Here is a 14,091-nt window from a genome sequence, read left to right as displayed (position 1 = left end):
ACGGAAAGCAGTAATTCCTTGCTATAATAATCCCGTTGGGATGAGATGCTTCCAAGTCCTTCCTTAACGCTCAGCCACAGTGGCTTACACAAATTTGCACTCTAGATTATAACTTTAAACTTGCCTCATTATCATGCGATAATGTTCCTGTTAGTGGATTCAGTTTATGATCCAAACTTTTGGATACCTTTAGTTTGCTTTGTGATTTTATGCTAATTTCCAGATAAGGTTTAGGCTGATTTATTATTCGAAAATGTTTTTATTGGGAAAGTCAAAAAGGTTAACTGAAAACTATATTCCAACCTAATTAATTCTGATTTTCCTATGAAGAATCGGCAACAAGCTACTATTTCATTGTAAACGAATGATTTTCGATTTTTTTCTTGACATTTAAAAGCTTTAATAATAAGTTGTATGTTAATATTTTCACACCGAATTGAGATGATGATGGTTAGATGAAAAGAAATGAAAAGCGTTCATAGATGTTCTGTTAAACATTGTTTTGGGAACCCATGAAATAAAAGAAATAAACACCCACACTGGAATCGAATATTTGGTATGTTTTAATAAGCAACATCTACCTTTTCAGAGTACAGTTCAACCATAATGCAAAAAGAAGACTGCTAATTATATTTCAAGCGAAAAGTTTATATTTCCATTTTCTTGATTGCGTAATTTGAAAAGAAGCGTTTATTTGCCATTTTTGGACCCTTCTTAAGGGACATGGTGTTTGTCACTGATTAATTACATGAGTCAATCTGATTTTATTGTAAAAGCTTAAGAATTTTAGACTGGGATGTGGGTCAAGCTAAATTCTCGTGTCATGGTATTGGCCCGGAAATGTGTCGGATTTTAACTAATGAGAAATTAGAAATTGTATGTAAGGAGAAAATCAGGAGATAATAATATAGCTATTGCAGAAGTATTTTTGAAGTGAGTTCTTTAGGCGCGTTGAGAGTAAAATTTCAAGGTTCAGCCATAGCAATACCGTCACGTCATGGAGGATTTTGGTATTTTTGAATCTCGCCAGAGAAGTTTCACTTCTGACACATGTTCTCGGCACACGCGCTCTTTTTTTGTTTTGTACCTACCTATTCCTTTATCTATGTGTATGCCTTTTTACAGAGTAGAGATAACACTTAATATTTCGCACGAATTTCCCAAATTGGATTACAGTTAGTCCTCCGAATCACTTTACCACATTAAGAATACCGAGGCACAAGGAACTTAATTCCTTGAAATGAGATTTTGTTTCCCTTGACCTTGTAGACACTGGGTTTACGATAAATTTAATTTGTTATATTACGCACTAGGTACTTCTTCAGACATTGCCTGAAAACGTTGACTTATTGTGATCCTTTGAAGTCCTTGCCTTTGAAGTTATTAATAAAAGTTTATTAAGTAAACTATTGAGAAGAGGACAAGAATGGATTAGAATGCCATCTATTTATATCTTAAGATTCATAATTAAAATTATAAATAACATAAATACCTTCTGTTCATCGTTTCGTCGAGAATTTATTTTTAGAAAATCGAAACCCTGAAAATCCAATTACACTTTCATCCTAAATAATTATCCAAAATAATAAAAATAATTTTGTTGTAGTTTTTTTAAATATTTTATAAGAGTTATTTTACAAGTTGTTAATTTTTTGTTAAAAAAATACTGACATTTATTAAAAAAGTAGGAGCCAAAAGAAAAGCAATTGTAACCCACCTGTTAACACAGGGTCTCGCAAATTTGATCGACTGAATTAAGTACCTTGTATATCGGCTCCCGAATCGCTGTCAGATTGATTGATTATCCATTTTAATTTCAGCGAAATTGAACCTTAAATCCAATGTGGAAAGGATGCAAATGATAAAACAACAGATACCATCTGCTCATGGCTATTGACGAATTTGAATATTTTATACAGCGGCATATTGATGAGGACATCTGAAAGAGGGATTTTTTTTTGTTACATTAGATTGTTTTGTTTTGACAGTCCTAAAAATAATGGTGGCTATATTTTACAGAATATCTTTAGACACAAAATTAAAAAATAAAAAGGTTAAAACTAGTCTAAGGTTGTACCTAATTCTTAAATTGCTTAATTTCATCTACCATAAAACAATTCCTATAAAGTGAAATCAAATTAATAAATCTTTAATTTGCACCACTGAGACAAGTACAAAAACTCCATTGCAAAACGAACGAAAGTATTGTCTTAATAAATTTTTACGGCGCCAAATGTCATTCCTTCGGGTTAGTTGCCTGTGTAAATTGTACGAACAAAATAATAAACTCACCTAAGAAAAATATTATCGAGCAAAACCATTCCATTATGAGCGTTCGTATCCACATTCAGTTTTATGTTGGTTTTATGTCAGAATCCATCCTTTGCGAAGTGAAGAATTTTCTCATGTTAACTATTTAGCATAAATATTTACGGGCATAGTTTTGGGAATCTTTTCTCTCTGCCCTTGTTATTACTATTTATAGGCAATATTCTTGGGTACAATGTGGCAAATATTATTATTCCTGCAATTCAGTTGCTGAAGGAGAATTGAAATATGCCTTTAAATCAATACTATTCGACTTATCCTTATCAAATATGGTTATCTGTAAAGTAAATATTTAACTGGCCTGTTCGCTTCGGAGTCTCGAATGTATTTGGTCGATTCTGGAGCCCTATAAGATAAATTTTCTAAGATTTTTACTTCGAAGTCAGAAGTTCTGAGTCCCTTTTTCCGAGTACCATATCCATGACTACAGAAATATGAAATTGCTAGAATTTTCTATCTAGGAACACATTTGAGAGAACAGTGGTCTTAAGACGTAATATTTTGTATAATGTATTTCGTATTATGATAAGACGGTTGTAGAAGATAGTATTAGATAATACAGAGTATGTAAATGCCCTAGACGTAAACAGGGCGATGACATAGCTTTATGTGTTATGTGGAGAGGAAAAAACTTGATCATAAGTTAAGAGTTGTTTTTATTAAGAACTTGAGCTGAATATTTTTGTTTCCTTACTCGTTATGATACCAGGAATTAATAAACTGGTACGAAATTTATCGTGGTGAATCATCAGTTTGGAAGTTTCATTATATTTTTTATGATATGTTAGAAATAATAAAGTCGATAGTAGATGAGTTATTAAGAAGCTTAAAGTATTGTTCCCGAGCATTGTTTTAAAATGGGATTTTATTCAGTCTTTCTATATTGATTGAATGATGAGAATTCTTTCTACACAAAACACAACGAAATCCTATCGAAGCTTACTCCTAAAAGCAATTCGTCACAAGTGTGGAATCTTATAGATATCCAATGCTATTGTAGATTACCACTATACTTCTCACGATACAGACGCTTGACGAAAACCCTTTTTATATCGACTTCAAAAAAGGAGGAGGTTCTCAATTCGACTGTTTCGTTTGTTTCTTATAGAACTTTTACCTGGTTGAAGCGATTCTGAAGAGTATTTTTGAAGTAAAACTTCTTTAGGTGAATTGAGGGTAAAATTTCAAGGTCGCGTCATGGCAATACCGTACCGTTATGGAGTAAGGTGACGTTTTTGGTATCTTTGAATCTTGCAAAAAAAGTTTCACTATAGACACGTGTGCTCAGAACATGCGCTCTTTTTTATTTGCGGGTGCCTCCCGAATTTAAATTTGGTCTAGTAAAGGCGGTTTAGTTTTTGTTAAAAATAATAATATCGAGATGAAAAGACTTCATCAACGGTCCTAATTAAATTTTTGGGCCCCAACTTTCTGTTAAGCCCGTTTATTTCATTAAAATAAGGAAAGGGTTGCATTGTGGCGCGGATTAGCCGGGTTTTAATAAAAGGTTGAGATAACAACTGATAACTAGCTCATTGTGTTATGTAACTGTATGTTTATGTTATGTGCTTGTTTTAGTTTTGACAAAACTTGCTTAGGCTATAGCCACTTTCTAACACTATACACTTTCTACACAAAATTCAAGAGCAACACACGGTACACGGGCTTATTTGAAATTAGAACTACCTTAGGTATAATTTTTTTTTTTTACTTTTGTGTGTTAACATACGTACAGTGTAATTAAATTAAATATTTTTTATTTATTATCCTATAATCGATGTCTACATAACAATAAGGTAATCTAAGTATTTTTTTGCAAAAATCATTATTGCTATATTTGAGGTATTTTGAACCGGACAGACGTCTTTAGTAATCTCAATCTTTGAATTTGGTTCCGCCAATCCACACTTGGCAAGCTTGGTGGATTATGGCCTGTACCCTTATAGGAGGCCCGTACCCCAGAGGGAACATATTGTATGGAATATTTATATTGTATTATTTATCAGAAGAACCTTACAACAAAAAATAATGAGAATTACAACATGTAAGTAATACGAATGAAACACTGATGTACTTACATACTTACCCCGTCTAATCCGAAGCAATTCGTTCAACTCGATACAGTAAATGGTTACTTCGGATTGTGTGTAATAAGCATTACATTCTACCAATCTGTTTCGATTTGAATCGAACGACATTATAGATTATAGAATTGGATTGTTAGTTCAATGATCGAGTGTTATTTTTTGTCTGTGAAATTAAAATACAACTATAATACATTACAATAATTACATTTATTATTGGTGGACATTCTGGAAGTCAAATTTCGTGCATAAAATAATATTTGGGAAGGAAATTGGTTATGAAAACTAACTCGCTCAAGGAGAAAATTCCAAGGAATTAAGAGAAAAGTAACAAACAATTTATATCAAAACAAATAGTTCCATTACCTTTTAATTAAAGGTAAATAAAATACCTATTGACGTAAATCGTTAATTAATAAAATATATCAAATATAGGATGTGATATGGAGGATCTTGCCGATCTATGGAGTTTCTTGCCGATTCTTCTCCATAGATACTGCTTTCCGAATCGGTGGTAAATGATAAAAATATGTATTGACGTTTCAAAAGTGCTTCTCGAAGAAGTCTAATTGAATAAATAAATGTTTGAGTTTGAGTTTGAGTTAGGCTATAGTTCAAATAAGGTAATATTTGATCAAAATAAAAATAGAAACTCACCATTTGAGATCTTTGCTATTTTACATTTATGATTGTAATTTAATTTAAAAACACAAAATATAATAATATAGACACAGACCTATTCATAGTAGCTGATTATTATTATTTCCAAGGCATCCTCGAGCCCAAATTTAAATTCTAAACAACATCCAAAACATCTAAACTAAGAAATAGGGCTGTCACACTGACCTTATTAAATTCCAAATTTGAAATTAAATTTTCTGTTGACAGTAGAAAGAGCAACAGGAAATTACCCGGACATAGATAAACATAGCCTTAATGATATTTCGTCCACAGATAATCAAGGGACAAAATGTGAAGCGGCATGGAAGAGGTGGGGTGCGACAACTGCAGTCTGTTTTTGGACGAAAATGATACATACTATGGGAATACGACGAGCAATGTTACCATCAACAAATTTTATTTCTACCAGGTACATATAGCTATAGTTTTATTGTTGTGTAAATTATTTAAAAAAATTTTTTGTTAATACCTATGAAATATGGTTTATGATTTATCGAAATAAAAAGTACAAGCATAATGAAAAAAATGTTTGTGGGATGAATATTGTTTTTCGTCAATAATAATTGTTGTAGTTGCTTAAATAAAGTAGTATATTTAGTAGGTATTTACTTTTAGTTATCACTATTTTTTTACCCATAAGCTTTATGTAAAAGCTTCATGTTTTCACGAATTTATTACTTATTTTCTTTAAAAATGCAGTTTATGTTGTAAACTACTCATTTATGTAAATATTTCGGGGTGTAATGGCTGTCTACCATCTCTCAGCCAAAGCCAACCTCACCTGCCCGTGGTGCACCCTGCCGAACAACAGACGAGGCTCTGGCGTTTATACTTTACAGTGGTAGAGCTACAGCTACATACAATTTATTTTGTGTGTAGCACGACTGGGCTGTAGCTTGTCCGGGGAAGTACCACTGTCTCACGTAATACCGGCGTTAAGCATCTTCTTGCGTTCCGCATGCGTTAGTGAGATTGCCGGATGCCCAACCCCATCGCCCTTCAACAAACATGGCAGCGGTACTCAATAGAAGATTACCCCAGGAGGGTACTAGTATCTGCGATCCTAGAGAATCCCTCCCTGAGCTCTCCCGCTCAGGCTGCCCCACGTATTCTGGGGGGGGGCAAGTTTCCGCGCTTCTATTCCACTAGGGGTAAAAAAACTAACCACCTTTCGGCCAATTGTTCCACACTACTATCAGTGGACTTTTGTAATATCAGGGGATTAAATTCGAACCTCGAGGCTGTACACCACCATCTCGAGACAGCCAAGCCGGCCCTCCTCTTTTTAACGGAGACTCAAATATCTTCTCCGGCTGACACATCTTATTTGAATTACCCGGGCTATGTTCTGGAACACACGTTTGTTCCGCGCGCCGGAGTTTGTGTATACGCCAGAGAAGATATTTGCTGTCGTCGTTTGGGTAACCTGGAAGGTATTGACCTATCCTTATTGTGGCTACGAGTAGACTGCGATAACCAACCCCGCGTCTATGCGTGCCTGTATAGGTCACACAGCGGAAACACCGAAACTGACAGACTCATCGAGAAAATTCAAACTTCGATCGATATTCTGCTCCAAAAGATTCCAACGATCGAGATAGTGGTTTTGGGTGACTTTAACGCTCATCACGCTGAATGGTTGTGCTCACGCAATACTGACCATGCAGGACGTTCTTTCCGTGACTTCGCCTTGGCCTACGATCTAACACAACTGGTCCCCTCGCCCACAAGGATACCTGATGTCGAGGACCACACTCCATCTCTGCTAGATCTATTTCTAACTTCCTCTCCAGACAACTACAAAGTGAGCGTCGCAGCCCCTCTTGGATCTTCCGATCATTGTCTTATACAGAGTACAGTGCCTCTCACATATCAATCTCGGTCTCGCCCAGCTACTACCCGACGTGTCTGGCACTATGGGTCGGCGGACTGGGATGGGATGCGCACGTTCTTTTCCTCCTACCCATGGAGACAGGTCTGCTTCGCAGATGAAGATCCCGATGCTTGTGCTGACTGTGTCGCTGATGTTGTGCTACAGGGCATGGAGCTTTTCATCCCGAACTCTGTGGTACCTGTCGGCGGCAAGTCACAGCCCTGGTTTGGGCAATCTTGCAGAGAAGCATCTCGAACGAAGCAAGATCGCTATCGAAACTGGGCAGAAGCTCTTGCTGCGGAAGATCCTGAAGCTAAGCATCTCAAGAAATTGTACAACTCTGCCTCCAGATCACTAAAGAGGAAAATCGCTGAAGCAAAGTCAAGCTTCATCAACAGAATTGGTAAAAAGCTGACACATTACCCTTCAGGCACAAGAACTTTTTGGTCTCTTGCTAAGGCCATCCTGGGTAATTTCTGCCGATCGTCATTTCCACCACTACGCAGGGCCGACGACTCTTTAGCTCACTCAGCTAAAGAAAAAGCTGATACTTTGGCGACTCTCTTCGCATTAAATTCGTCGCTGGATGATGAGGGAAAAACACCACCGCCCATCCCAAACTGCAATAGCACGATGCCCGAAGTGAAATTCACACAATCTGCAGTACGTAAAGCCCTTCGATCTCTCATCATTCATAAGTCAAATGGGCCCGACGGCATCCCTGCTGTAGTTCTAAAGACCTGCGCTCCCGAGCTGGCTCCGGTCTTAACACATCTCTTTCGATACTCGTATGCCACTGGTATTGTCCCTAGATCCTGGAAGACCTCCTTGATACATCCGATCCCTAAGAAAGGCACACGCTCCGATCCATCTAACTATAGGCCAATTGCAGTTACCTCCTTATTCTCTAAAGTGATGGAGTCCATCATTAATAGTCAGCTCTTGCGATATCTTGAGGACAATCAACTGTTAAGTGACCATCAATACGGCTTTCGTCATGGTCGCTCTGCAGGTGACCTCTTAGCATTTCTGACTCACCGATGGGCAAAAACAGTGGAGAATAAGGGGGAAGCGCTGGCTGTAAGTTTAGATATAGCGAAGGCCTTTGATCGGGTGTGGCACAGGGGGCTCCTTTCCAAACTTCCATCGTATGGACTACCGGAGAGGTTATGCAATTGGGTAGCTAGTTTTCTCCAGGCACGTAGCATCCAAGTCCTCGTCGACGGAGCATGCTCTGAATCTATGCCTATCAGCGCTGGTGTCCCACAAGGCTGTGTGTTGTCGCCTACGTTGTTCCTTCTGCATTTCAATGATATGTTGCGAATACGTAGCATTCATTGTTATGCGGATGACAGCACTTGTGACACGAACTATGCCGGCCAAGCAAAAACCTCTCTGGAACTAACAAACCTGCATCGAAACGAGCTTGTATCGAACATTGAGCATACTCTCGAGGAAATTTCTGCGTGGGGCCAATCCAACCTTGTCGACTTCAACCCAGCGAAGACACAGGTCTGCGCATTTACAACCAAGAAAAGTCCCTTTGTCGTACCACTTACCTTCCAGAACAGTCCCCTACATATCAAACCAAGCATCAGCATTCTCGGTGTCGAAATAACGTCTGACGTGCAGTTCCGTGGATTTTTGGAGGACAAAGCCAAGATTGCTTCGAAGAAGTTAGGGGTGCTCGCCAGGGCGAGACGGTACTTCACACCCGCTCACCTATTGCAACTTTATAAGGCTCAAGTCCGGCCCCATATGGAGTACTGCTCGCACCTCTGGGCCGGAGCACCCCAATACCAGCTCCTACCACTAGACCGCGTACAGCGTCGGGCAATCCGCATCATTGACGACGCCGAGATTGCCAAATCGCTTGATCCTCTGACACTGCGGAGAGACGTCTCCTCTCTCTGTGTTTTTTACAAAATTTATAATGGGGAATGTTCTGAGGAACTCTTCGACCTGATTCCAGCCGCCGATTTCCACAACCGCACTGCGCGTCACAAACTTAAATATCATCCTCACCATCTGGATGCATGGCGATCTACTACAGTGCGATTCTCCCGGAATTTTTTGCCAAGAACAACATCGTTGTGGAATGAATTACCATCTGAGGTGTTTCCAAACATCTTTGACAAGGAGACCTTCAAAAAAAGGGCATATAAATTTCTTAAAGGCCGGCAACACATTCGCGGTGCCCCTGACAGCGCGAATGCTTATGGGCGGCGGGCATCACTTTCCATCAGGTGACCCGCCTGCTCGTTTGCCCGCTTAAATATAAAAAAAAAAAAAAAAAAAAAAAAAAATATTATCTGGCTCATTTGGCAAGCAAAAACTTACGCTAACACTATAGATTTAGACATAAAAGTCACTTAAATTTCGTCGTCTTAAATGCATTATGGAGACGACACCTTCATATATTCAATTTTAAACTGTATAATTGAGCGATAAAGTTCATAATTGCCTGTTTAAACGTCAAATGTTCCTTAGAGATCCTCACTCGGGTTCCAATTAATTGTTTGAGAGACCACTGAAGTATGGGTCTAGACACAGTATTCTAATCTTGTTTAAATACGTATAATTTTACAAACTACACGCACTAATTTGTGGTAGTAATAATTTTCCGTTATTAACAAGAAGCACTTAATTAGTTGAAGTGCATTGCTTGATACTTTATTCAATAAAGTTTATTGAATAAAATTGTAGTATTTAATTGATTTTGATACTTTTATTTGTACTGTAATAGACAATGATTCTTATCATGGGGTAATATTAAATTTATTCCGTTCTATGGACAGTTTTTAATCCACTGCTAAAGTATGGGTTTGTTTATTTCAATATAATTTTAATATAGTTCAGGATACATCTCCCATTTTTGCAAGTGACTACTATCAAGCTAATTTTCCGTTTGTAGCTTTATTTTGATGAGACGCCCAATAATTTCGTGTACGAAAGTCTCGATTGTGGTAGCTAACAGAGATAAGAAGGATAAAATTTTTTGATTTGATGGTTCTCAAATATTTATTACTAACTGAATTTTTTTTTTTTCAATCTCAAGATAATTACCTAAATTATTCGAAAAAATATTTGTCCTACAAAATCTATGGTTTGTTCAAAGAGTCCCCCTTTCCAAAGTGTATCGATAACGAGGTCATCATAAATGTTACTAACAAGCTGATTTTTTTGTTTTCACTTAGTTAATGTTTATATAATTCAACAGACATATTGTCCTACAAATTGCGTAATAAATATTTGAGAACCATCAAATCAAAAAATTTATCCTTGTTATCTCTGCTAGTCACTTGCAAAAATGGGCGATGTATCCTGAACTAATAGTAGATGACGTCCATCCGGATCAAACCATCTCTCTTTTACTGTAAGACCGCATCGCTAATTCCCAAATACATCCGCTATTTTGTTTACAAAAATATACAACTCGATAGTTTACGACGTAGTAAGTAGTAAGTCAAGTCAATGATCCATACAACTTTCAAGTCAATTTATTCGTTGAAGATTGCTTGCTAACTGCACTGGGGCGTTATTATGCAAAACTTTACCCTCTTATAATTTACAACAGAAAACCATTAACGTTAGCCCGTTATTCAAATTCTTTTCAGTTCACTTTAAATTGCATTATGAGGATCGTGTCATGGAATAAATATTTAATCTCGACTTAAAGAGAGGTTAACGCTTGAATGGAAAATAAGGAACGAAAATGTTTTGTTTTCAATTTCTTTTAGAATAAAACATTTAATACTTATCAATTAGTACCCAGTAATAGTTAGAACAATAATTTCTTTTTATACAAGGGCAAAAATAAATGATTGAATACATTGTGATGAGACGGAATTCGGTTCTTCGAATTAGATAACAAAAAACCATAACGTGAAATAAAAATGATTTAATGAAAGCACTTCAACAAAGGTAGATTTAAATAAGTGTAGTATTCAGAAAAATAGTTTCAACAATGCAATTAACAACAACTCGTTTCCTGCTCAGGAAGGAAAAGGTAGGACAAATGTTTATAAAATTAACTTTTTTGAACTAACGGGACTTTTACCGAGGTATTTTATGTTTCCTCATTATCTTGGAAGGACTAGTTTTGTGGCGTTTATTTTGTTCGCTAAGAGACAGTTTCCAACCAATGCCTTTATATTTTATAATATAATATAATAAATTTACCTACGTATTCACGTTTAAATTGTTTTAATATAGGTACTACGTGCACAATGCAAAAATCAAATGCATAAAAAAATAAACGAGGAAAAATAACAATTTAAAAATCAATCAATTGTTTATGTAATGTTTATTCAATTTTAAAAACACACAAAATAGTTACAACATACCTGTCTTTATTAATAGTTTAGATAAGTCAATTGTTTCTTCCAACATTGTTTAATGTAAATTGATGTTCCAATTACTTAATAATATATCACGAGGTCGTTTGTTCTTCCTTCAGACAGCACAGTTGGCAGTACTATGGGTTCTGCTCGTGGCAATCGTCGCCGGCAACGCGACCGTCATCCTGGCGTTACTGCTCACAAAGTCCAGGAAAAGTCGGATGAACTTTTTCATCATGCATTTAGCTATAGCTGGTAAGTTTTATTCTTTATTTAGACAAATAGATAGATAGATGAAACGTGTATTCATAGAACACAATCATACTTACAATTAAACAGAAAACACACACACACCAACACAATCATACTTAAAATAAAACAGAAAAGACACACACATATAGAAATGGTAAATATGAGTTACAAATTAAAGAAGACAAATATTTTTTTAGAATATTTTAATCTGCAATATGATTTGTTTACATATTATGTAAATACAGCAAAAACAAAAGGCAGAAATATAAATTTCAATAGATAATAATGCATGAATGTGGAGGGTAGATTGAGAAATGGCAGTTGCTATTTTGTCTTCGATCATAATAAAACATGTAATCTACTTATCTTTCATTAAGGAAAATCATCTTCTCTTAATTAATGGATTCACCCAATAAAATGCCTTTTGTGAACTCATTTTGTGACAGTTGTGTGGTTCCAATAGTGAATGCTAGTCAAAGGTAATTCAATTAGTTCCTTTGTAAGAGTAGGCTACACTGCGTGACGTAATTACCCACGTTACCTGTTAAAAAGAATAGACAGTTTTTGTCCTATGTTCTCTTTGATCTAACTGTAGGAAATTCTGTAGTAAAACTCGACATTCTAACACTAATAATTTTACGTTTGTGTATAATTAAATGATTTTAATAAACGATAGCATAAAACCTTAATTATTTCATAAAATGGAATTCTAATACGAAAATATATACGAAAATAACATTACAGCGTTGTGTGGTTAGAACACTGAAATAGAACGTTATGAGTTTATGACGATCCACTAAGCATCTTTTGTTGTTGTTTACTCAATATGATCCTCCAAATCCGAAGTAGTTAGTTTTAGGTTATCGTACGTGCCAAAACATGCCAATTAACATGTAAACTGTATTTATATAGAACTTATTGTATTGAAAATAATTGTTGGCTAATGGAGCTGTTATACAAAGTCTATTTACAAGTTTCCTAAAAACGTAGGTTCTCAATTCTGTACTGGTTTTTGGTTATGTAGGTAGTCGTTAACTCCGTGTGTTTTCTACCGATTGACGTGATTCTTTATTCGTTTTATTTATGACACTTCATTGTATATTAATTATTAGGAATTTAAAATAAATGAATACATAAAATTGGGATGCATAAAATTCTTTTTGTATTTCATAGAATAGTTGTCATTTCGTACCACTTAAGAGTCAGGATTTTGACTTTTTTTTAGTAAATATTGATTATTCAGTTCTCAACAGAGAACCTGATTCACAACAAAATAGATAACAGCAGCGCGAAGTTTGTTTAATTTATTATAAAGCAACTTTGAGGGATTCTTATGTAATGTGTTCCAAAGAGATTTAGAAGGCGGTAAATTAATAAGATACGTTGTTCGTAGGAAAATTTAATTAACTATTCTTGCTGTATCATAGACTGACTGATATTTTGTATCACTCATAGTAGATTTTAATTATAAGTAAAAAGATGAAGATAGAATCTTCCAATGACCTATTTATACTAGTAGACGCGGCATACGCCAACATCATTGCACTAAAAAACAGCGTTTTACATACCTACTTACTAACGCATTATCACCAATACAGTTGTTCTCTCTTTCACTCTCACGTACGAGACATAATACATGTCTCACTCATGTACTTCGTAATAACAACTGCCGATTAAAATATAAAAAGAACGTCCAGCCACGACGCTGAATGGTGCGTGACTAAGTGAAACTCGGGCACTTAGCTGAGTTTTTTCTTGCCAAAATAGAGAGCGGGTAACGTATCTATCTTTTTTATATATCATAGGAATCTTCGAGAAATGTGGCTAATTAGCAACAATATACTTCGGTTATCTCTTTTTCGCTCACGATATATGAATCATGCCATCTCACTTGGCATCTAATCGCGTGTGCGCTAGGATGCAATTTTGGAAGATCACGTGTTGTGTTGTTAATCTATTCACACCTTTTTGTTTTTACATATAATATCATTGATGATGACCACTTTCCGCAAATGACTATAATCTTCCATACATTTAAAATTTTATTTTTAACATAACTATCAACAAGTCAAACCTCATCTCACACAGTTATAGCTTTCCATCTAAATCTATCTCTATATAAATATACAGGGTTATTTGTAAAACACCGGCAACCTCGCAGGACAAGATAGCTAACATCATAAGTAACAATATTTGTTCTACGACTTTTGGCATAACGCAATAAATTATTTTTAAATGATTTTTTAAGCTTTTATTGTAAGTCATTTGTAACATTTGTAAGTCTATGTTCTATTCATTATCGAAAGGACGACGCGATGCCCCCCCTTTCCCCTCCCGTTCGCTTCTTGTTTACGTAATGTTTGGAATGCGCGTAGAGTTTATAATATTCAAACGGAAAATTAAGCGAATATTTATTTTTGTATGAAAATAAAATCTAACAAATTATCAAAAGTCGTAGAACAAATGTTATTACTTATGATGTTGGCTATCTTGTCTTGCGAGGTTGCCGGTGTTTTACAAGTAACCCTGTATA

At 35.8% G+C, this 14,091-nt stretch overlaps 1 protein-coding gene across 1 annotated transcript in view; it reads left to right on the top strand.

The window, feature by feature from the left end:
* Nucleotides 1–14,091, top strand: part of LOC123692779 (cardioacceleratory peptide receptor-like) — a 49,474-nt gene that overhangs the window by 11,215 nt on the left and 24,168 nt on the right. The window contains exons 2-3 of the mRNA XM_045637570.1: nucleotides 5,367–5,502; nucleotides 11,426–11,561. Coding sequence (XP_045493526.1) covers nucleotides 5,395–5,502; nucleotides 11,426–11,561 — 244 coding nt within the window. The 5' untranslated portion in view covers nucleotides 5,367–5,394. The remainder of the gene's footprint in view (nucleotides 1–5,366; nucleotides 5,503–11,425; nucleotides 11,562–14,091) is intronic.

The sequence above is a fragment of the Colias croceus genome, chromosome 6, assembly GCF_905220415.1.
Source record: "Colias croceus chromosome 6, ilColCroc2.1".
Taxonomy (NCBI): domain Eukaryota; kingdom Metazoa; phylum Arthropoda; class Insecta; order Lepidoptera; family Pieridae; genus Colias; species Colias croceus.
The sequence above is the reverse complement of the archived record's forward strand: the minus strand, read 5'-3'. Positions and strand labels throughout refer to the sequence as shown.